This window comes from Thermobia domestica, chromosome 3 (genome assembly GCF_964235325.1).
Source record: "Thermobia domestica chromosome 3, izTheDome1.hap1.1, whole genome shotgun sequence".
NCBI lineage: Eukaryota > Metazoa > Arthropoda > Insecta > Zygentoma > Lepismatidae > Thermobia > Thermobia domestica.
In genome coordinates this window covers 164,176,678-164,202,235 of record NC_137456.1, presented here as the reverse complement: position 1 = coordinate 164,202,235, position 25,558 = coordinate 164,176,678, and the positions used below count along the sequence as shown (strand labels likewise).

Below are 25,558 nucleotides of genomic sequence, written 5' to 3'. Positions count from 1 at the left end.
AGTTCTAACTGAAAAAATACTGTAGGTATTAACAAACTCTTTACAACATTTTTTTTTCTTACTTCCATGTTATACAATAACAAGGAAGTATTGTATTAGGTTCAAAATGCCTAATGTAAATCCAGATACTATTAGATTTGGGTGAAGACCTACGATTTCCGCATCGACGTCTGTGTGTCTGTATGTATGTACGTTCTGATAATATTTCGTCAACGATAAATCACGTAAAATATTACATATACACACGGAGCCCTGCACAACTTTCTATTTGGTTCAATATTCGTGAAGTCCCTGACATTTAACATGCAATACCTTTCAAACGGTACAAGATACGATAAAATTCTCTACATCAAAGAATTTCCGAGAAAATTGTACATGAATTTGATGTATCACTTGCATATTCCCATTTGAAAAAAACGAAAGTTGAATCCAATATGGCGGATCCAAGATGGCGGCCGGGGTGGGTGTTTTGCATATGCCCACATTCATGTCCAGTTACACCTAAAGAAACTAAAAGCAATTTTGTGTCCGAGCGTTATAGTAGGGTATGATTGAATTCCGGATATATGAAGGCCCATAAATATACAAATTACCCTTATATGCCGGTAAAAATAGCACAATACACACTGAGGTGCAGAGAACTTTGCATTTCAATCAATTTTACACGAATCCCGAGGAGACACTTCGTGAATGTACCTTGTAAGTAATACATACAGTACTAACAGAGACACCCATACTTCTAGCAACGACACATATTGCAACCAGTGACGCACTTAGCATACTGCTTGTAAAAACACACGTAAGTGTAATAACATGCATATAGGAAGGTAATTTACTAATACTTGTAATGCTCCTGAATTAAATGTACATGAATGCATTCTTATGTAATTTTTGACATAGTTACGAAAGAACATAATCTTTATATGGTTCGTTGAAACTAATTTATCTGTAGTGCTTCGTCAGCCGTGTACTTCTTTCATTTTGTCTGCCTTTTAACAAACTCATTTTTACTTTATTTTTCTTTTTTCTTTCGTTTAATGATTTACTATTACGCGCTTCGAAGATTTTTTTGCGAAAGTGAATGTCATGTACAGTATTACATTTTTTATCCAAAGAAAAAAAGAACGAATAAAATAACAAAAAGTAAACTTATAATACTGTTTTATCTATAATGATCTTTTTGCCTTATTTTTTTAAAATAGAATATATACAGTATATTTAAAGAAAGAAAAAATACGATTGCCCTCAATCACAGAAGTTAAAAACGAGCAATTTTTCTGCCTTCTTTATAAAAGAAATAAAGCAAAAAAGAGGGAAAAAATAAGACAGGAAATTATAAAAGCTTAAAGGTCTTTTCTTCCGTTTTCCTTAAATCAGAAATAATTGCTTCTCTAATGATCAAGATTACTTTCTTGTCCGGTTTTTTTCTCTCTTTCTTGTGTACAAAGCTAGATTTTTATGTATGTATGTGTGTGTGTGTGTGTATGCTTGTCTTCCTAAGATTTTTTTTAAAGCCCCTTTTCTTCATTGCCTCATTTTCTGCTGTCTTTTTGCCTTTAGGGAAATCCAAGCGAGATGAAAGAGAAAACTCAAGGAAATAAATGAAAAGCGGAAAAAGGGAATAAATGTTTATTTCGAATGAATGACTAGGAGTTCAATTTTTTGTATAATTTAATTATCTTCCATATTCCTAGGTTTGTTAAGCTTGTATATAATGTGTGTGTGTATGTGTATGTGTGTTTCTTTATGTACAAGAGGTTTATCCTTATTATGTATTTAAATAGTTTTAGCATAATTTCAAACAAAATAAATACTTTTTATTTAATTAAATGAAGTTTTCATGTTGTGTAAATAGAAAAAGTACCAAACCCGACATACCATTTTACTTTGGTCCTGTTTAAATTGGAACTAACGGTCTAGAATAAAGAATAAAAATATCTGCATTTTTATAAACTAGGGTCTTTATTCTTCCAGTATATATATATATATATATATATATATATATAGGGTGTTTCAAAATGAATATCCTGGTTTTAAGGCTTTATCGTATTTGCCTGCACCGATACAGTCGGTGTACTCAACTCTCCTCCCCACCTCAATGTTACTGTATAGCGCATAGAAACTTTCACAAAATATGCATACCACGTCATCAGTCTCTGATGCAGTGGACATTTCATCAATTCTTCATCCTCTCATCGGATGATGAGCTATTGTTTGCTGTTACAAAATATAGATGCTGTAGCCTTGAAGTAGTTTTAATGTGGTGGTCTATTTGTGTCGCCAGAAAACATCGTCTGCCATTTTACTTGTACAGGGTGAGCACAGAAACAGTCCCAGGTTTCAAAATAGTGTATATTTAATATACGAAGGAATATTTTGCTGAAATTTTGAACAGTGATACATAAACTCAAAGTTTTTGTAGCAATAAGTTTTTGTAGCAATAATTGAAATCACAAACACTCGATGTGTGCGTCACCTGTAACGCGGGAAATGTCGAGGCGGTAATTTAGCTCCAACCACACGTTGTGAAGCATATCCGGTGTGATGGAGTTGACAGCATCACTGATACGTTCTTGGAGATCTTTCAGAGTTGCGGGTAGTGGAGGTGCATACACTTACTGTTGTTTGTGGCATCTGCAACTCTCTGCTAGCTTTACGTGTAGACTTCTGTGGGCTGTGTACGAAGGCTGGTCTTACGCGCTCCACAGTTTCCTCGGAGACTGGACGTCGCCTTGAATGTTCTTTTCTTTGATCACAAATGCACCCCGTCTCAATAAACGTTCTATGCCACTTCACAATGGATTTGTGTGTGGGTGAATCAGCATTAAATTGTCGTTTAAAATCACGCTGCACTCTCACAAAACTGCTTGTTTTTGCAAATTGTAAAACGCACCAGCTTCGTTGCTGTGGGGTGAACGCCATATTCGATGTTACTGCCCTCTAGCTGCCCTGGTCAGAACTAGGATTTTGAACATATAGATGGGAAAATACTTTGAGTTTACTGAGCTCTGTACAAAATTTCATGTAAATATTCAATTAAATGTTAATTATATGGCACTTTAAAATCAGGTACTGTTCCTGTCCTCACCCACACAAATAAATATTTTTTCCCTTGTGTTTATTTTCACTAACCGAAAATACTCTTATTAATCACTCCTATCTAGAGTATATCCAATATACAATGCAACCCGGAGTTTGGGATAGTAGAACTTTTGAACCGGAAGTGATACACGAATAATGGTTATACCAAAATGAATCCTTGTTCATGCATATATTTTTAAACTAGGAAGCAACGATTGAAGTACACTAGGAACCACACAGTGTTGCCTTATGTAACCAAAGGTGTAAATCAATTTTTTTGCAAAACATGTAAATTGACTCATAACTCATACTTATGGATGTTCTGTCGTTAATTTTCAGTTTGTTTAGTTGGAGTGGCTTGGAAACTATGGAGCAGAAAAAAAAGAAGTTTTCATTTCCAAAGATAACTAATCGGATGAGACCTCTGTAAGGGGGAACTAGGGAAATCGTAGTTTTCAGAAATTAACACTCTGAATTGGCAACTTTGTTGATGTTTAAGTGGACTAAAACGTGTGTTAAGAATCTGTCTACATTATGTAATTCCTGAAAATAATTAAAATCAATCTCTGAAATTATCATGATAAAACGTTTACTTACATGCACTCGGCAACACTGCTACTATCAGAAATGAGTTACCAGCTCTACAGCGAATGCTGGGAGTGTCCCCTGTTTTGGTTCAAACACTGGTTCAGACGTTTCATCAGGTTGGCAGCAACTTTACGAAGATTAGAAGTGTTAATGTTCTCAATGGCACTGCGAATCTTCGTTTTCAGGTTTTGAATAGTTCGAGAATTGTTCTTGTATACCTCTTACTTTAAATAGCCCATAGAAATGAATAACAGTGTTGCCGGTTGCATTTAAATAAAAATTTTATCATGAAAATTTAAAGTTTGTTTGTCATTGTTTTCAGGAATTGCATAGTGTAGACAGATCCTTAACACGCCTTTTGATGCACTTAAGCATCAGCAGGGTTGCCAATTCAGAGTGTTAATTTCTGAAAACTACGATTTCCCTAGTTCCCCCTTACAAAGGCTTCATCCGTTTAGTTATCGGTAAAAATGAAAAATTCTTCTTCTGCTCCATAGTTTCCAAGCCACTCCAACTAAACAAACTGAAAATTAACGACAGAATATCCATAAGTATGATTTATGAGTCAATTTACATGTTTTACAAAAAAATTGTTCACACCTTCGGTTACATCTGGCAACACTGTGTGGTTCCTAGTGTTCCTAGTGTACTTCCAGTTTAAATATACATGCATGAACAAGGCTTCATTTTGGTATAACCATTATTCGTGTATCGCTTCAGGTTTAAAAGTTCTACTGTTCCAAACTCCGGGTTGCATTGTATATTGGACACCCTGTAGTAGGCACATATTGCACTTGGACAAGGCAGAGATTTGATTTGCCAGTTGTGATGGTATTACAATCTTGCCTTAAAACTATGTACCTGTTATCAAATAGTTCAGAGCCATAATGTGATTCATTAATAAGCTTACAAACTCTCCGAATATTTATCTGTTTATAGTATAGACCAGGTATCATAACAAACATTAATTAGCCTTTTAATTTTCTCTCTTTTCAGAATGTCCAAATAAAATCATCAATGGACAAAATGCAGAACAGTTGTACCTGTCCTGTCGAGTGCATCGTGAATGAGCATTTGTCTATACGGCACGGAGAAACATATAGACAGAATAACTGTACCACTTGCATCTGTGAGGTAAGTATATTATTAAAATATATAGGATCAACAGCCAAGAAGAAATTCTGTAATATCTACCGTATGTTATCGATTTTTCATAAGTAAACTTGGGAAACTGTAAGAAATTAGTTTCTTCCTCATAGGTTTCCGCACAACATTTCATAATTCCCTTATATTATAGATTTTATATCTTTTATGCTCTTTATCTATATACAGTGCGTTCCACGAATAACACTAAGGCCCGTCTCCTGAAGAAACCAAGGCAGATAGAAACATGAAACCTTTTGTAACCTTCAATTGATATAAAACACAACATTATGCTGATATGGAAAACCACCCATGAGGTGCGCTCAAGGGGTTGAGTTGATTTTGAGTTTACTGTCCTGTTCAGCAACGAGGATATATGAGACGTGGACCTACTGATTAACGTAGAATCCGAACCACATGCGCTCCCCCCGGGAATCGAACCCGGGTCTCCCGCGCCAAAGGCGCGTACGCTAACCGCTTAGCTACGAATGAGCTCTGCACTCAAGGGGGTTACGGGGAATAACTAGAAAATTTTAAATAGCAACCCCCACCGTGTGGTATCTCGTTTGAAAGATAATCACGTGTAGAGATCAATTTTGGAAACTACATGTCGCAAGCATGTCTCTATCCAACATGGCGGCCACCCGTAAAGTAGGGTGAAGTACGTTCCACGTATAACACTAAGGCCCGTCTCCTGAAGAAATCAAGGCAGATAGAATCATGAAATATTTTGTAACCTTGAAGGAACACAAAAGGCAACATCATGCTGATAAGGAAAATCCTCCATGAGGGGTAACTACGAGTACTTCGACCGTACTTACGGATAGCCGCCATGAATGATAAAGACATGATAGTGACAAGCAATTTCCAAAAGTGGTATCTACACATAATTAGCTTTCAAACGAGGTAATACACGATAGGAGTTGCTATTTAAAATTTTATAGTTAACCCCCGTAACTCCATCAACTCCCCCTCTTGGGGAATTCTTCTTATCAGCATAATGTGTCTTTTATGCCCCTTGAAGGTTACAAAAAGTTTCATGTTTCTATCTGCCTTGGTTTCTTCAGGAAATGGTCCTTAGTGTTATGCGTGGAACGTACTTCGTCCCTATTTTACGGATGGCCGCTATGTTGGATAGGGACACGCTAGTGACATGTAGTTTCCAAAATTGGTCCCTACACGTGATTACCTTTCAAACGAGATACACACGGTGGGGGTTGCTATTTAAATTTTTGCAGTTATCCCTTTAACCCCTTGAGCGCACCTCATGGGGGCTTCTCCATATCAGCATAATGTTGTCTTTTTTATGCCTTGAAGGTTACAAAAGGTTTCATGTTTCTATCTGCCTTGGCTTCTTCAGGAGACGGGCCTTAGTGTTATTCGTGGAACGCACTCTATATAAAAATGAAAGTGACAATGTTTGTAACTTAATAACTCTTGAACCACCTGACGATCTCGATCAAATTTTCAACAAAGGTGATGTTCGGGCCTGGGATATTTTTTATCATTTCACTTTGACCGTACAACTCAGGGGAGGGGAAGGAGGAAATATTTAAAAATAATCGAAAACGACCGATATTAACGTAGAATCCATAGTTCTAAGGGTCGCTGAAATAAACAATGACACCTCTGGTGCCTTTTAAATCCAAATTCAGCACTGGAACTTGGGGTAGGGGAGAAAGGATATATATATATATATATATATATATATATATATATATATATATATATATATATATATATATATGATCGAAAATGTCAGATATCAGTGTCTAATTCATAGTTTTTGGTGTGCCTAAGTTGATTGGTGAGTTTCGGTGCCCTTTATGTTCAAAATGAAACGTATTTTTCCCGTCCCAAGAACGGGCACTTTGCTAGTCAGCTATAATTTGTAGTATTTTCAATTATTATTAAATAACCCTTAGTATTCTGTAGAAGTGCGTGTTTCAAGAAATTGGTTACACACCTAAATCTCCAACAGCAAAATTCAATAACTACCTATTTGATCACATTCTTTAGAGAATATCAAGATTCGAATGTCGGAAAATGTCAGTTCGGGAGGGCTTTGGGAAGTCTCAGTTGGAGAAAGAGATCTGGTGACTTTCGTGAAATCGAGTAAATCGATCTCTTTCAAGTATAAGAAAATTTCTCTATATTTCAACTTTGGGAATACTTAGTTATTTAGGTGATTTTTGGATTTTTGGTGGTTTAGGGGTTTTGACACTCTAGTGAATTCGAACTCTCATCAATGAGTTTTTTTTATTTAAAAAAAGTCGGAAAGTAGAAAGTTCTAGTTGTTGATTCAACTATTTCTATCAGCCCTATCTATTACTTGGTGAACAAGGCACATTAGCAATTTAAAATGTATATTTATATTGCAATTTAAAGGGAGGAAATTCTTTTCGTTGACAATCATATATAGTAGTAGTATGAATTTGTTTTTTCTTTTGTAATATAAGTATGTGCATTATTAGTTTTGTACGTTTTCTTTCCATTCTTCCCATAGAGTTTTTGCTGGAAGAATAGGCAAAGATCATATTGTCGATAAGTCTGTTGAATTTGCTGGTATAACACAGGCGCTAACTTTGTAAAAAGAACACCACTTATTTATCTTCCTACTACCTCTTCTTGTTCTATTAGCTCATAAGTCTTCTCTCGTTGATAGACTGAAAAAAATCTCCGTCAAAGTAAAGAAAGATCAAGAAAATTAAGTTTGGAAGATGTATAGGTGAAGTCAAGTTGCCGTTACTAGATGTCACTGGATTCTAAGAGGGACAAGAATGCAGAATTATTTCCTTGTTGAAGGGGAACAGTTCTTAAAGTACTTACTTTACCTACTTTGCTTTCGATATGTTCTTTCTTTCTTCTAGGAGAGGATGTTTCCTTTGTTGAAAAACTTATTTTTATTCCTTATTTTATTCCTCTGTGGAAACCTTATTTCCATTTAGGTTTCTTTAATTTTTTCCAAGCCTTCAAACATTTCTATAATGTTAGTGTTTGTTCTGTTTTGCTCAAAACTGTCTTCTAGCATAATCTTTTAGCCTCTAACTATACAACCTTGAGAGTTCGATTTGGAACTCATACTCTGGCTCGTTACCCATTTTAGAACTCGCACTCATTTGCTGAACTCAAGAGTCGACCACTATTTTATAAACATCACTAAGGACGACAATAATTGAAATTGTTACGGCGAAGAAACAAATCCACACGTCTATCAATATCTGCAAGCAATCAAAATCTTCATCTTTAGCAGGAGATAAAATATTAGTTGTTTTGCTACTAAAAGAGCTTCAACATATTCGGTAACTTTCATTTCTAATAACGAAACTAGTTAACGAGTCTAGTTTACTGAGTATTTCTACTGCACTACACCGTCTGAAGTCAGTCAAGTAAGTCTTACTAGCTGTCACATCTACAGTATATGGAAGTGAAAACCAAAAGTGAAAAAATATTTTTTATTTTTATTTTTACTTTTGATCTCTTTTTTGACTTTGAAGCGATCGATTCCAGAATCAAACCCCGTGAGGCGGTAGGTACAGCTTATCGAGATCCCATGAAAACAAGTCTAAAAAATATAGGTAAACTAACTATTTTAACTCATATTCTGATTCATTCCAAACTAAATAAAATATATTTTACGTGTATGTTTACAATGATCTGTGAAATTGAAAAAGAAATTTCACATTTTTTCTGCTTAGAATGGCATCTTAAGATATTCTTCTTTTATTTTCCTGCCGTCTACCCTATTAATTTATTGCATACAGATATGTGAGCAAACTGGTGTACCATAACATTATACATACGAAAAACACGCATCAACTTGAGATTTCTTACTTGAAAGTATTTTCTTAGGCATTTTACGCTCTTAAGTTCTTGCAATACGCTCGAATAACTTCGTAAAGAATCATTCTATACGGGAAGACTCATGTCCCATAAAAATGGTTATACATGCGAAAACACACACAAAATTGGGTTAGGTGGTAACTACAAATAAAATTTTATATATTGTGCGTCAGAGCAGGAGGAAGCTGGAGATATTATGTGGTAACATGGGGTTGTGTCTGTATGGAGCAGGCGCGAAACGATGGTGGGTATAAGCGCAACGTGTATGCAAAAAACATGCATCAACATGTACTAGCTCTGAACTGTAAGCAGCAGTTCGATCGTTCTTGCAGGCTATGTTTACTGTGTTTTCAACAATGTTGCAACATCTACAACATGTAGGAAATAATTATAGTGACCGAAACAATTTGTCGTGTCTAAACATTATTGTAAGTATTCAGAATTATCTAGAGGTATACTTTGTAGTGGTTTCACTACACTAGTACATAGCCCTTGTAGTGGTTTCACAATGGTAACTTTACTCTTGTAAACATAAAATAATGCTTCCCTATATTGTACAAAAGTACACAAAGAAGAAATTTAATGATTTATATAATGTAGTGCGCTTTCATTTTCAGTCAGTCATTTTAATCGTAAAATTAACATTTTTATGACGAATTATTGTAAATCTGTTCCATATTTTCTCAAATGATATTGAGTGGAAGAGTAGTGTCGGCCGACGAGAAAGTAAGAATTCGAAATGTACTTCCACATTCAAGAAATGAAGCATGTCTTAATTTGACATGTTTGGTTGCAACCTGAGGGAGTTTCAAATAAACTTAATAATAAAAAATTACAGAGGGTATCACATAAACGAAAGAAACTGTCAATAAAATAAACTGAGTCTAAATATGAAAAGGAGTTAATTATAAAAGTTACAATTACAACAATACGTGAATAGCGTAACAGATTGACAAGTATAGTAGTAATACATTATATCCTATATGAAAGACAGAAAATCTTTTACCTTTGCGAAGTGAAAGTTATAGTATTAGGACAAAATTTTGCATCCTAATCATCGCTACCCAAAGTCCCGCGGCTAAAATCTCTCCAGGCCGAAACATTGACACACGACACCTCGTTAGCCAAAATTTCGCTTGTCCAATACCTACTCGTCCAAAAGCTCGTGACCAAATCTCGCTGGCTGAAACTTGCAGCCGGAATCTGGTCAGTACAAAAATTTGCCAACAATATATAGAAGAGAAAGAAGAAGAAAGTAAAGACTTAGGTAACATGGAACAAGAAATGTTTAATTTAACACTAGAAGCGTAAAAAATTGACAGGTTCAAAATGATTTAATATATAACTGTAAAATAAATCTAAATTAAGGGAAACCGTAGCCATCGAATATATTTTAGTTAAAATATTTGGTGAGTGTGAGCTGCGAAGTCTAAGAGGGTTCAAAACATGCCAAAACTCACGATATTTCTCGAATTCCTAGGATTTGAACTCGTGACTTGTAGCGTGATTTTCAGATAAACGAACCATTTTTTAACTCGCCCCAACCAGGATACTGGTCTCGTTGATCATCTATGGTTAACCGCTTAACTTATAATTTTTTTCACAAAAGTCGTTCCAAATTTTATAATTTTTTCGGTACAATGTAAATATGCTATTTAAATTTAGTCATTTCGTCAATAAGCATTGGCCTTCAATGCAAAATATTAGCCAAAAATAGTTAAATGAATCTTACCGACATCTAGCGACACCCATACACTCAGCTGCGTATGGCGAACGTAAGGATTCGTCGTTTAAATTAATATTTAGATCTTTTTTCTTTGCACGAATATATTCATGTTTATAATTTTAGGGCAAAACAAAAATAACGTAATAATTCGTGGTTTTAAGTTAAGCGGTTAAGTCTACGTAATTCAACACGACAGGGACAGAAACACAGAAATATCAAGGACAGTTACAATTCTGAGCTCTTCAGAGGGAATCGAACTCCCAATAGTCCCGCCTCATGATACGAGAATACTCGACTATTGTCACAAACGGAACCATTAGACTAGCAAGGCATTTCTCGGCAAGGTGTTCAGAAGTCATATTCATTTTCACGTATAAATGTATGTAATATAATAAATAAATGTTTTAAGTCAAAACTAATGTTCCTAATTGCCATTATTGGACACTCCAAACTGCAAGCTTAGGCTAAATGACCATCAAATGCTGGAGGAATAGAATAGCAAGAAGCATCAACCAGAGGAAACGACTGTGGCTTGTTACACGGCTGAAACGAATCATTCTAGTATTTACTGAAGTTTATATGGCAATGCAGAGGCATACTTCAGTCAGAACACTAGACCAGATGAAATTTAGGTTTCTTATACTAAGGTATGGTGATACACGTTACGAATTTTTGCAGAAGGCGAAGGCATGACAAATGTGAAACTGAAGAAGGATTTGTAATACAAAACAACTAAGAAACTAAACGTAATAGATTAATTATCATCACGTATGCTAGCTTTCACATGAAATTTCCTGGGATTCTATCAAGCAAATGTCAACCTTGAACTAAACTTTTGACATGAACATATTTAAAATTAGACTTCCTAACTATCAACTACAAAATGCATTATAATGAAATGGTTGCAAAATGTAGGCACATTTCGTTAATAAAATATGAAGTCAAATAATGGGAAATCTATTAAATGTATACCATATTAAAACTATCACGAAAGGCCAGATCGTAAATCCTATTGCGAGAAGTCTTTGCGATCCATGCTCTTGCTAGGCTACCTAAAACACTATTAAATGACATTTTCCGGTTTCGCTATGAAACCTCGCAACCGAAACTACACAGTCAAAACCTCGCTGGTTACAATCTCGTCTGACTGAAAGCTCACCTAGACAAAACATTGTCCTCCGAATTCTCACAGGACCAAACATAGCCATTGCGATTATTTTAGTGTAGAATGTTATTTACTGCTCAAAATATCACCCTATATATATATATATATATATATATATATATATATATATATATATATATATAATATACAGGGTACGCGGCAACTATGTGTACAAACTTCAGCAGGTGATTCCGGACACTTGTACGAGAAGAGTGTCCTTAGAACATATGCGTGCTGATCAATAGTTTGGGAGATACAGGACGCCGAAAGCGTGGGAAAATTAATTTTAGAGCTCCATAGCTCCACTATCCTCAATGATAGAGCTAAGGCGGCAAGGTCGCGTCGAAGAAAGCGAACCTACTCTATCAAAAAATTCTGAAATCGTGACATTCGTGTGCAACGAATTCCCCAAAGCAAGTGGGGAATCCCAGGAAATTATCTGTCGAAATATGGCTCTAAAGTTGCACGATTCGAAGGTTGTACGAACAGTAAGCAATGATTTGTTGTCGGAAATGTTATATCGCCAACATTGTCAATATGGCGCAGGAGTGTACATTTGCTATGTGAGGTTGCATATCTGCAACATTAGGCAGGAGTTACAACAGGGAAGAATCTGTTCTTGGGTTACCATACATGAGAGGGGAAGTCGTTTGCAATGAATAGAAGTAGCACATTATGTAAAGAACTGCAACACGAAGACATGGAACTTAATTGTAACAAAGATGAAAATAGGGTGCAAGAACTCGAAACATATGGCATATGAAAGACTACTAAATAAGACAGACATGCACATGTATTGTACGAGTGGACCAAGTAAACGAAACTAGTAAGTCAGTCTTGTCTCGTTGTCTCGTCTCGTCTCGAAGGTACGTCTCGGTTTTGAAATGAGACGAGACATGAAAAGTTCTCGTCTCCTAGCAACACTAGCAAGAACTTGAAAAAGTTTGGGTTTATGTGGACACCGAAACACTGCGTTGGTAGAAATAGCCTATGTTCTGGGAGATAAATTAGATATGTAGGGGCCATCCAGATCCATTTCAGTAAAGACACCATTCAGGAATAGGCCTGTTGGGACTGAGGGAAACATTGACAACAGTCAGGATGGCCGAACCGGAATTTAGCAATGTAAATAATGTGTGGCATGTACGTCCCTTAGCCTGCCTGAGGTGCGGAGATCTCGTGGCATGGCCTGTCCGATAACCTAACCTCAACCCCTTAGACTTCTACTTGTGGAGACACGTGAAAAATCTCGTATATGTCGAGAACGTTCCTGATCACCAGGGCCCGGATCTTGTTGACAAGTCAACTTTCTTGTGTTTCGCATAGGAGAAGGCAAGTTCAAGTAAAAACGTTATCCATCAACTCTAGGTTCTAAAAATATAGTTTTTTAGGATCAACTTTTGGTCTCTTTTTGCTGTTTTGAAATTTCAGGCCATTTTTAAATATTTTAAGGTAACTTTTAGGTCACTTATGGTCTTTTTATTCTTTTTTTCTACATAAGGAAATCTTTAAATGAACACGGTTTACGGATGTGGAAAAGACGAAGTTGAATAATCTCTTTTCTTACTTCCTGACTATTGGAGTGGAAAAACTGCATTCTTAACAAGCTAATGAAAAGTAAACTGTAGCTGGTTAACGAAAGGCGGGGGTTGGTAGGTGGCCAAACAGATAGTTTTGGGTTATTGACCACAATGAATGTTATCACGTGAATAACTAAAAATGCATTAGAAGGCGTACAAGGGCTTTAAACGTGTTTTTATCTATTATTTTCCTGTAGTCTAAACCTGCTAAGTATTATTGTTTAAGAGTGCTTCCTAGTTTCAACTCGGGAGTGAACTGACGCTTTCAATACTTTCAATGCCGTACAATGGACTGATCAATGGACATAAGTGATAAATGGACTGCAACTAACTGAAACAAAACTTTTTGAATATGAGTGAGAAATGTTAATTAAAAATCCAATGGATATTAAAAAATGTCAATGTTTAATGAAATAAAAGTTTGAGAAAACGTAAGTTTTAAGGTCAATTTTTGTGATTTTAGGGTCATTTTACAGGAATTTTAGTGTCATTTTATAGCTCACTTTTTAAAAATTTTTAGGTCAACAAGATCCGGGCCCTGATCACCAACCGCTTCAACAACGTATCCATACAACTTTTGAGGAACTTCGGGTGCAACATGGGCGATTGGAGCAGGTTCATGAGCATCCAATGATTGGAGCGGGCACACACAGACACACACACATATATATATATATATATATATATATATATATATATATCCATCATGCGACGAGTTGCTGCATGCATCATTGACGCGCAGGGAGGGTACTTCCAACATCGCCTGTGAAGTTTCCAGAAGAAAGAATACAGTGTCGCATGCACTAAGGTATTGTAAGAATACAGTTTCACATATTCTGGTACTATTCGAATGATAATGACATATTACGAAAGTGGAGTTCTTTGTATGAATAACTTTGTTTCTCTTATACCCTACTGTTACTCTTCCCCTAATTTCCACTGTTACATAACGCGAATATTGTAACGGAACCTCTCCAAGGTCTAGGTCGTTACCTTATCTCCCGTCATCCCGCACGTTATGCTGGCTGAGGGACGTATGTGCCACACATTATTTACATTGCTAAATTCCGGTTCGGCCATCCTGACTGTTGTCAAGGTTTCCCTCAGTCCCATTAGGCCTATGCCTGAATGGTATCGGTGCTGAAATTGACCTGGATGGCCCCTACATATCTCAATTCTTTCCCAGAACATAGGCAATTCCTATCAGCGTAGTGTTTCGGTGTCCACATAAACCCAAACTTTTTCGAGTTCTTGCTAGTGTTGCTAGGAGACGAGAACCTGTATACGGTAACTCAAGAGCACATTCTTCCCTGTTGTAACTCCTGTCTAATGTTGCAGGTATACAACCCCACATAGCAAATGTATACTCCTGTGCCATATTGACAATGTTGGCGATATAACATTTCCGACAACAAATCATTGCTTACTGTTCGTATAACTTTCGAATCGTGTAACTTTAGACCCACATTTCGACAGTTAATTTCCTGGGATTCCCCACTTCATTTGGGGGAATTCGTTGCACACGAATGTCACGATTTCAGAATTTTTTGATAGAGTAGGTTCGCTTTCTTCGACGTGACCTTGCCGCCTTAGCTCTATCATTGAGGATAGTGGAGCTATGGAGCTCTAAAATTAATTTTCCCACGCTTTCGGCGTCCTGTATCTCCCAAACTATTGATCAGCACGCATATGTTCCAAGGACAATTTTTTCGTATAGGTGTCCGGAATCACCTGTTGAAGTTTGTCCACATAGTTACCGTACACCCTGTATAGTGTCTGTGTATGTGTGTCAAAATACCATAAATAGTTAAATTTCCATAATACCAACCATTCTCCTATTATATTTTATTGGGGGACAGGTCCTTCTACTTCGCAGGTACAGATACGAACGTGGACAGTGTTGTTTTTCACCCAACATTTTAATAACCTCTTCACAATGTACAGCAAATATTCTAAATTCAAAGGTAGTTAGCACAAAAAATGTTTTTTTTTTTTATTTGAGCATAAATTTGTAAAGATCGAAAATTAATTGCGAATTATTCACCGTTGTTATGTGATAAGACATACAATGCAGATTTGAATGTGAGAAAAGGTATAGAATTTACTTCCTTCTGTCCTTTATGGAGAATTTTAGAAAATGGTGGGATCCTTATTCGCTTCTTTTTAATGAAGCGTTTCATCATACAACTGTCGTTATAGACTAGAGTTTTGCATAAATTTTGGAGCACCAGTACGATTCGTAGTTCACTTTCACTATATAATTAACTGGAAAAATAGATGAGATGGATAAGATTCCCCCTTTAAGAGCTTAACATGTGACTAGTAATGATTACATTAGACACTAGAAGCGTAAAAAATTGACGAGTAGAAAATGTATATATATATAAAGTGAAAGTCAAATAAGGGATCAGAAATAATATTCTTTTCTCACGTTCACATAAATGCGGCAGCTAGCAACGATTACTTGACTGACTCCAGACGGTATAGTGTAGTAAGAAGACCTAGTAAGCTACATTAGTTAACTATTTTAGTTTTTAGAAATAAAAGTTAGTGAATATTATAGAGCTTTTTTTAATAGTAAGTACAATTAATATTTTATCCTCGGCTATAGGAAATAAAGATTATGATTGCTCGATGATATTGAAGAAGCTTTGGCTTTACTTCATTGCCGTAAGAATTTGAATCACTGTTATCCACAGAGATGTGAAAAGAAGGTCAGTAGATGAGCGTGAGTTCTGTTAATAGGTTTCGAACCGGAGTATGAGTTCCAATGAGCGTGACTCCCAGTGTAAGTAGTGAACGTGAATACAAACAACTGCGAGTTTCATTGAAAATAGTGAGCCTAAGTTCATAGCGAATGAGATGTTAATTACCGTGAGACCGAGATAGAACAAATGTAATTAAGGACGAAGAACCCCAGCTCGAGTGAGTCAAAGTCTAAGCTAACGTGGTCCCAAATGAGAGTACTGAGCGCAAGTCCCATAGAGGATAGTATGCCTAAGCTTATAATCAGCACAGTACCCTTTAGCTTAATGTATCGGAAATTTTTAGCATAATTTTGAAGTCTTAATTTTGAAGAGTTTGAACTTTTTTTGACTATTCACTTATTTTCTTCACGATAAACGTTATTTTAATGCTCTTTATGTTTCATTCTCTCCACTCACTCGTTATTTCTTTTTTAATATGTCATGTGGATTGGTCAGTGTGTTTCTACTTTTGTGGTTGAGTACTGCCTTACAGTTCTGCACTATATGCAATGCGAGCACTTTTCATTTTTCACACCTTTGGCCTCCAATTTAACACTGGAGTCATCAGTTTCAGAAACCAAGCCTGGCATCGTTGGATATAGCTTATCGATTTGTACCTTTCCCTTCCCGCTCCCAAAAAAGTTACAAAAAGCATGGTAAACTTCGATTTAATACATAATATAAACTAATAATAATAATAATAATAATAATATCAGTACAATACCATTTATCTCAACGATAAATGTGATAAAGAAAAGTAATAAATATGACGGGATTCGAAATCTTCATATAAGTAGTGTCTTTATTTCTTTCCTAATTCTAAACTCATTTACGTTCCTAACTTCTAGTTCTGCAAATGCTCTTTTGAGCCATTTGGAAAAGTTACCCCTAACCCTCTCCTGTTCTGCAGGCATCTGTTATATTATGAATTAAGTAGTATAGTATTTGCGCCCAAGCCATCGGCCCTCTGGAAGTTAAATTCGTGGCTAATTAAGTGTCCTATGTTTTATTTGTCCTATTAATAAAGAGCATGTTAGCATCATCATTTCCAATTTTCAACTAATTAAATTGAAACAGTACAGTTTAAGTTGCAACTAAATTGTCACGATATGGTACTGTAGAAATACACAAATGTTAATGGTCAAATCTTAATACAGTTTCGAGCGTTGTCCTATAATGAAATAGTTGAATCGAAACAATTCAGTTTTAAATCTTCAAAACGTCTAGACGCTAGTGACATCTATTGGTATCGAGTAGGCAGATAGCCACACCTATTAGAAAAATAGTGAGTTATTGGGAATTAGTGTTACTCACAGACTAACATGTTTTTTGTATTATAAATAGATTTATTTGTATCTCCGATTGTCGAGTTGACGTTTGGAGTGAGCCACTGAGACTGCAAAATCCTATTAACAAACCTTTACTTAAAAATTTGCCTTTAGTGGGTTAATATTGTCACAATCTCGTCTCACTATGTAAGAACATATGTAAGCTGAATCGAACTCCTATATTAAAGCGTTGGTACCGTCATTGTAAGCAGATTAGTCGACGTGAGAACAGCTCTCAAAGTCATACGTCAATTCGACTGCTATTCGCGATAAACTATTCATTTTCTAGCGTCCTATGACGCCTTAGAGAACGAATACAAGGAACATCAAGAAACTTGGCGTTGATAAAAAGTGATAGTAGCAGGAAAATATGACCAGCAAGAACAGAGTCAATGGTTGGAGCATATATTACTCGAGGATCCGTGACAAGTCATACAATGCCAACATTTCTCTACCCCATTCTCTTACTTCGCTTTTCTTTTCTTTGCTGTAAATGTTTAATTTCTCTTTGTCGAGCATAAAAAAGACGTTATCAACCAGTTGGAAATTATTTGATCCACATTCAACCTGTATGCATAGGCAACCAACATGACAATAAAGGCAGAAGGGTTGCAGCATACATGCTGGTAACATTTTTGGTTTCTCTAGATGCCTTGAGTTGTTATAGTTTGAGTTGATTTAACGTTTAACGTACCTTTCAGCAGCGAGACTATATGAGAATAGGACCTACGGATTAACACGGATTCCAAACCACACAAGCTCCCGCCGGAAATCGAACCCGGGTCTCCCACGGAAAAGGCGCGCACGGCAACCGCTTAGCCAGGGAAGAGCTCTCGAGTTGTTATAGTCAGGCATTATGTTGTCCGTTCATTTGAGATTTTCTATTTCATATGAACGGAATATGATCTATTAAGACGAAATTGACACGTGAAGGTAGCAAATAGCCTACTAAGGATGACTGCAAAATTTGGTTGAGATCGGCTAAAGAAAAAAGAACCCTGAATCATCTCTCTAAATTTGTTTCATAATAGAAATCCTATTAATAGATCTAGCAATAAATTAAACATCGAAAGGGAAAAAAATAACGAGTGTTCGCCGTATAAAGAGTGCGCAAACAGTCATAAATTTAGATTCTAACATCTATTAGGTTGTTTGTCTCATTGCTTCGAAAATTTTAGAAAAATGAGAGCAAGCAAATAAAGAATGAATTGATTTCCCGTGTTTCCATTGAAGAACCATGTCGTCACTTTTTAATACCACTAAAGAAAATACTGAAACAAAAGGTAATTCAGAAAATGTGACAGGAATAAATGTGGTGGAATCAATACAGATTTTATCGAATAAGACACAAAAATCAGGGGTAGTTATTACACGACACACCTTAATACCATTTTCAGTAAAGATATTTATGTTAATGTAATCCCAAATTTGAGATAATTTTACTCGTGACTCTATGGACATATATCTTTTTAAAAATGCCATTGCATTCTGCGACCTCAAATTACCATAAAAAAGAAATTAAATTTTTTTAATGTAGACATTTTTGTACACTCCGCATCAAAAAATTGCGACAGCTAGCGCCGTGCAGTTAAGCCACCCAATATGCAACGTCTTATCCCATAATCGTGTCTGGTAAAGAGATCCCCTCTCTCTCCTCCTTTCTTCTCTCCCATACGAAAATTAACTAACAACATGAACGCAATTCTAATTTCAAACTACACATGTATTAGTATTAATAAAATGAAATAACAAAACCGAGACGAAACAAGATTCATAAGTTCGTTTAGGGAGAAACTGAAACACACACAATGAGAAATTGAAACCAATGGATGCCTATTACACAGAGGTTCAGAAATGATGCAGAGAGAGAGAGAGAGAGGAGGCGAGAGAAGAAGAAAAAGAAAAGGGAGAACAGATAAAAATGTGAAATTTTAAACTTAGTAAGAAAAGAACCTAGCATTGTAAAGTTCCGTTACCAGGAATCCAACAGTAATATAGAAATAACGTTTGGTTTTATATTTTTTTCAGGACTATTCGAATATATAGAGGATGTTTGAAACATTCACTTAGTCACTTTCAAAAAGGATAGCATACTCAATTTCCAGTAGGACTGTAGACCTCATAGCCACATCTAAGATAATGTCAACAGTTTAACACATGCTTTTTTTCGCGTAGTTCGGCTGTAAATTCGGTAGTGTTCAATGGACGAACTGATGCAAACTACATTCTAATAAACCCAGTTGGTAGCGTAGGTCATATCTTCCATTCCAGACTACTAATGCAAAGTGAACAAAAAAAAACGAAGAGAAAAAGTAAGGAAGGAAGAAAGATAAAATTGAATGAATGCTATTTTACTGGTAAATTATCAGAAATATATATTAAGAGTCCAAACCGTATCATAATAAAAAGTTACAAATGTTCAAATGGGAAATTAGATGTTCCTTATAGATGTAGCAGACCTTGCATGTTTCAAATTTCAACGTGAATAAAACACATTGAATTATAAGATGGAAGCAAATTTGTGTCGAACTAGTATAAATAAAATTTTGTTTCCAAATAAGCAAAGAGGTTGCCATTCTCTAGTCTTTTCCGAAGATTTATTTGTTCCGAACATCCAGCATTACTTTCATCTCTTGCGAATATAACGTTGTAATTTGCACAGATAGAATGAACACGCTAAAGCTCAAACGGATGGTGTTGGTTAACTTATGGACCACCACTGGGTCGAGGATTCAAACCGGTAGTGACCCGGTAATTTTACTGAGACTCGGTAACCCAGATGAAAAAGAAAGATATTTTGCTTATTCCCTTGCGTTTAAACAGTATTTCTTTCAGAGATGACCAGGACTGAAGATGTTATGTCCAGAGCACGAAAAACTCGAGGCTGAAGTTGTCAGTTAATAACATTTTCCAAACCAGGCCCATCGGTCTCTTGCTCCGTTTTAACTTTGGAACATGCACACGCACATGAAGTTCGCGTGTACGTGAGAGAGAAGGGGAGAAGTGAAAGATGCAATGACAGGGTAGGGAAACGTCAAGAAACAGAGAGAGAAAGAGAGAGACAGAGACAGAGACAGAGAGAAACGAATATAAATATGAAACAAACTCATCATTACAGCGTATGATGAAGAACGCACACACTGTTTATTCGAATTCTCGCCAGTGATGCTTTGTAAGTTCTCCAACAGAAGATAAATCTCTGCAGCCATTATTTTATGCGAGAAAATTATACTACGTGGTGGAGAATCGAACCCAAATTTTCCGCTTGGAAATCTGGTACTTTATCACTACACCACCGATTGCTTTACCCAAACTTTGTTCAACAAATGCTGTATCATTCTGAGAACGATAACACGAAAAGTGTTTACTGCAGATCAATGAGCTGTTTCGAATGTCCTGCTAAATCCCTTGTCCTTTCCCAACCCACATTCGTAAATCGTCTCTGTCATGATAAAGGTGTTTGCTTCCATATTCTTAAGCATTGCATGTCGAATATGATAAATCGATTCTTTACTACCGCTTTGTAAAAAATGCTACTTTGGCGTGAACAGGATTTGAACCTATGCTGGACAGCCCTATTAATCATAAATCCATTATGTTACCGCTACACTATCATGCCACCTGAAACTAAACGCCAAATATTACCTATTTTAGCCTTGATCTTTGGAACGATCAAGCTTCTCCCTGAAAGGTTATTTGCACCTAATTGTACAACGAAATTCATTTATTCGACGACCTGGAAAGAAATGAGTGCCCACTAATAAAGGAAACCACATTCAATCCAGGAAAAAAATACAGAAATAAAAACATATTATGTAATAATTTCGCCCTGCAAATTCAAAAGTAACTAATATTTGGCTTCTAGTTTCAGGTGATATGATAGTGTTGCGGTAACGTAATGGACTTAAGATAAATAATGCTGTCCAGTATAGGTTCAAATCTTGTTCACGCCAAAGTTGCATTTTTTACAAAGTGGTAGTGAAGATTCGATTTCTCATATTCGACATGCAATGCTTAAGAATGTGGAAGCAAACACCTTTATCATGATAGAGACGATTTACGAATGTGGGTTGGGAAAGGACAAGGGATTTAGCAGGACATTCGAAACAGCTCATTGATCTGCAGTAAACATTTTTCGTGTTATCGTTCTCAGAATGATACAGCATTTGTTGAACAAAGTTTGGGTAAAGCAATCGGTGATGTAGTGATAAAGTACCAGATTTCCAATTTAAGTTACTACTCCAGCGTTGGATTAGTATGACAAGAATAAAACTAATTTCATTCAATTGCAAGATAAGTTACTTTCTCTTTCTTTTTAAGAACCGAGTACGTCTTTAATGTTGACAACAGTGCATAAGGTTGATGATGGAAACATCGCTGGCACGGGAAACTCGTATTCTATTCCTGATGGGAGCTCATGTGGTTCGGAAAATAATGAAATGAACTATTTTAAGTTTTTACGTCCTACGGTTATACTGGCTAAGCTAAAGGAGGCAGTGATGATGAGAAGTAAAGGAAATGGTGGAATGAAAAAGTAGGAAGAAACGGAAATACTCCGAGAAAACCAATACTGGAGTAGTAACTTAAATTTAGGTCATTTCCTTCTTTTTTCTTTACATTTCTCTCTGCTTTCAATTATCTACGTTTTCAGTACAAAGTTAATTCTGAGCTTCTTAGTACAATAAATACCTAATATTCTAATAGTGTTCTGTAGAGTACACATCCTAGGTCTCGCCTATCTAAGATCGAAGTTTATGAATATTTTTCTATCATATCTCTTAGCCTGTGCTTAACATTTCTAATTTGTCATCTCACTACGAGATATGAGACACGATTACTTATTAAATGTATTTTTGTTGTTGAAGAAATGTCCGGAAGCGTTCAGTCTAGTACAATCTGAAATTTCTTAAATATAACTAGGCTCTCCAGCATCTATGATGGTATTTGATGAATGAAACATTCCTAATAGATCAGATTGTTTTACGGCTTATTTCTATAAAAGAAACCTATTTAATCAAACACTTTTTTTTACAACTACGACTTACGTGTTACTTTTTAGTTGATAATTTTAAAATGATATAAGAATTTAAAATTCAAAATGCTACAAGACTAAATACTCTCGAAGGGCACACTCGGTCGAAAAAAATGTAAAAACGTTTTCAGGCCGGCAATCTTCAGTTTGGTTTTCCTAAGTGTTTCACAATCACACCAGGTAAATGCAGAGATAGTACCTAACATAATGACCCCAGACTGTTTCCTTCATTCACCATTCCTTTCTTGTTCCCCGATTCCCCGGGTAGTGTGATCGCCGAGGGACATTATCCTTCATACGTGACGGGCTAACATGGCCATAGGTGCCAAAAGCTCAGAAATCTAATTTCTAATCCTATAAGATTAAATTTGAATAAATTCAGAAGAAAAGTTTGAAAGCAAAGGCATATATGTAGGATTTTAAAAAAGCACAATATCAGCATCTATCATGACTTTGGAGTTTGTGAGTCAGTAGTTAAGCAGTCTGTAAACCCATGTGTTTCTCAAAATTCACTATATTGTTTTGTGTATGACACAATATATTTTGTTCATTATTATGCATACATTCTGAATATGTAATAACTTTAAGTAATGTCAATTAATTTTTTAGTTTAATGTTCTACGTTTATGCACCAAGACTAGGGAAACAATGATGAGGAGATGGATGGTAATCCTGAAATGGCGAAAGTAGAAGTAAACGGAAGAACCCATGCATATGATGTTTGTCGACCTAAAGTAAACTTGACGGCTGTTAGAATCGTAGCAGTAACTCCACACAACACAAGTGACTACCACTGAGCCACAACGTCCTCCTACAATTGAATTAAAATAGCTTCTACCGAGTTTTTATTGTAGCATTTCTTATGACATATGTTATAACGGTTGTTTGGTATTCCCTGTACTACTGATTTTTCTAATTGATTCCTTATATAGATATATTTGAAAGTACTTCAATTTATCTGAATTTTTACCAAAAGAAAATTTGTGATTCTGAGATATTTATTGGAATATAACTTCTTTATTTATAAGCATTAGCATCAACGACTTTGGAAAAGAACAGAGTGGGAACTACTAAATTCACTTATCAGATTCTTTAAAGCTATTGTGTAATCAGGAAGCATTCCTTGTAAGTGAGATACTAACGCATGCTTAACTACGTTATAAAATATGCAAAATATGGACAAAGTATCTTGAAATCAGTCTTTCTTTAGCGTGCTAGTTATCGTTCTGAATAAACCCTACACTTAATGGCAATTGAGATCTTTCTGAGTACTGTCACTTCGTTTGAATTCTATGCCTCCATGAATAATAAAAGTGCATTAAGGAAAATCAGTTCTTTGTACATATCAAATCGGCAGGAAATAGACAACGACAGCGTTGGTATAAAAATAGACACATCTTTCTCTATATCAAAATTTTATTGACATAAATGGATTTTCATGTCTCCGCTGTTCTCTTATGTCACGTCATATTGAAGAGAAACCAAATAAAGAAAAGAGATAGGCTTTTCAGTCTTGAAAAATAGCAATTTTCTGTCATTCGCGTTTTTACAAATCTCCGGCTTAATCAGGAAATGTGATAAGAAATGTCTTCGTTTCAAAATATCTTCTAAAGAAACAACATTTAGAGAAATGACATCTCCATACAAATTATTGGAGAAAGCAGCCGATAAAATTTAAAGCCCTGAATTAATATACGTATAAATAGTCACTAATAATGTTAAGGTTCGTTTATGAACTTGATTGCTGAGCTTTCCACATCGCAAACGAGAAAAATACAATTCCATAGATATTCTTAAAGAGAATGTACAGGGAGTGGTTGAAAATATGGAAATATTCAACAAAGAAAGGCAACCTGAGACTAACATGGCGTAAGATGATCTTTGGCATGCAGAACTGCTTCCAGTCTTCTTGGGATGGATAAATACAAGTCCTGTAGTTTTCAGCGGAATCTTGTACCATTCTCTTTAAAAATTTGTTCAAGTTCCTTCAGTGATGATGGTGGATAGCGTGCTGGAACATTTCTCTCCAACACTGACTACAAGGAATCAATAATATTGGGATCAGGATATTGGAGCTCATGGCAGTTTCTAAGTTCCTGTTGGTGATCAGAAAACCAATGCTATACGATGTGAGGTCTATCAACAGGGCCATTGTCATCTTGCTAAACAGTATCACCATCAGGGTACATACATTGTCCCATGGGATGTAACTGATTCCTCAAATGATCACGTATTTGTAGGCAGTGACGTCATCATGCAGGGTAACAATAAATACAGCAGAATTCCACGGTGTGACTGTCGACACAATGACGGAACCTCTGCCATGCTTCATGCGTGGTACCAAACAATCTGGATCGTAAGCTTGAGATGGCGTTTTCCAGACGTAAATTCGGTGTAAGATGATCGGCGTCGGAAATTTTGTAAACCTCGACTTATATGAACAAATAAGCTTCTGGCAATGCTCAATCTTGGTTTTATAGTGTTGTTACGATTTTATCCACTTCATAGCACTTGTTTCCGTGATGAAAGTTTCGAGAATGGCTGCTCGTCCATAAATACCTTGCTTGTGGAGATTTCTTAGGGTTGTTTTAATGCTGATTGGGCTTTTAAGGACGATATTCACTTCAGCTGTCACTTTTGCTACTGTCTTCTTCTTAAGTTTCATCACAACCGTGCACAATGTTCGTCTGTCTCTATAATTCAAAACACTTTTACGTCCATGCTTGCGTTTGTCCGATGTAGCTCTTCCAGTCTTACTATATGCCGACATAGTATTGCATACTGTGCCTTCTGATACACCAAAACCCTTCCCCCATCTTGCTTACCAAAGCACCCAACATCCGAGCTCAAACAATTTGGACTCGTTGAAATTCCGTCAGCTCTAAAATGATTCCCTTACTTATTTATATAATAATAATTTAAATTATTACCAGTTGTGTGTGCATAGCAGTTTACAAAATTTTTCGATGTATTAATATTTTACACATTGTGTGACTGCTTTGTATGTGTGTGTTTGTGTGTGTGTGTGTGTTTTAACAAGTATTTGAACATTTTCGTTTACTACGTGTACTTTGGCTCCGATCACCGACGAAGGCACACAGTTGCCTCTGATAATTCGCGTCGTGAAACAATTTGGGAGATCGCTTGCATTAAGACGTATTGATTTCTGATCTTGTAAACCAAGAAAGTAATATGATCACACATCCTCGTATTTAAATCGTGGGCTAATCGTCTTTAACCTTTACGAGTACTGATGCCAGAATATTAAATGGTTTTGCTTTTGCTCATAAGGTCCCAACCAGTAGGCTAACAAGTCATTCAATCT

General features: G+C 36.0%; 1 protein-coding gene across 1 annotated transcript in view; it reads left to right on the top strand.

Annotated features, from left to right (window-relative positions):
* The window catches only part of LOC145680859 (kielin/chordin-like protein), a 1,295,905-nt gene that overhangs the window by 753,998 nt on the left and 516,349 nt on the right, over positions 1 to 25,558 (top strand). Inside the window, exon 5 of the mRNA XM_081751993.1 lies at positions 4,666 to 4,803. Coding sequence (XP_081608119.1) covers positions 4,666 to 4,803 — 138 coding nt within the window. The remainder of the gene's footprint in view (positions 1 to 4,665; positions 4,804 to 25,558) is intronic.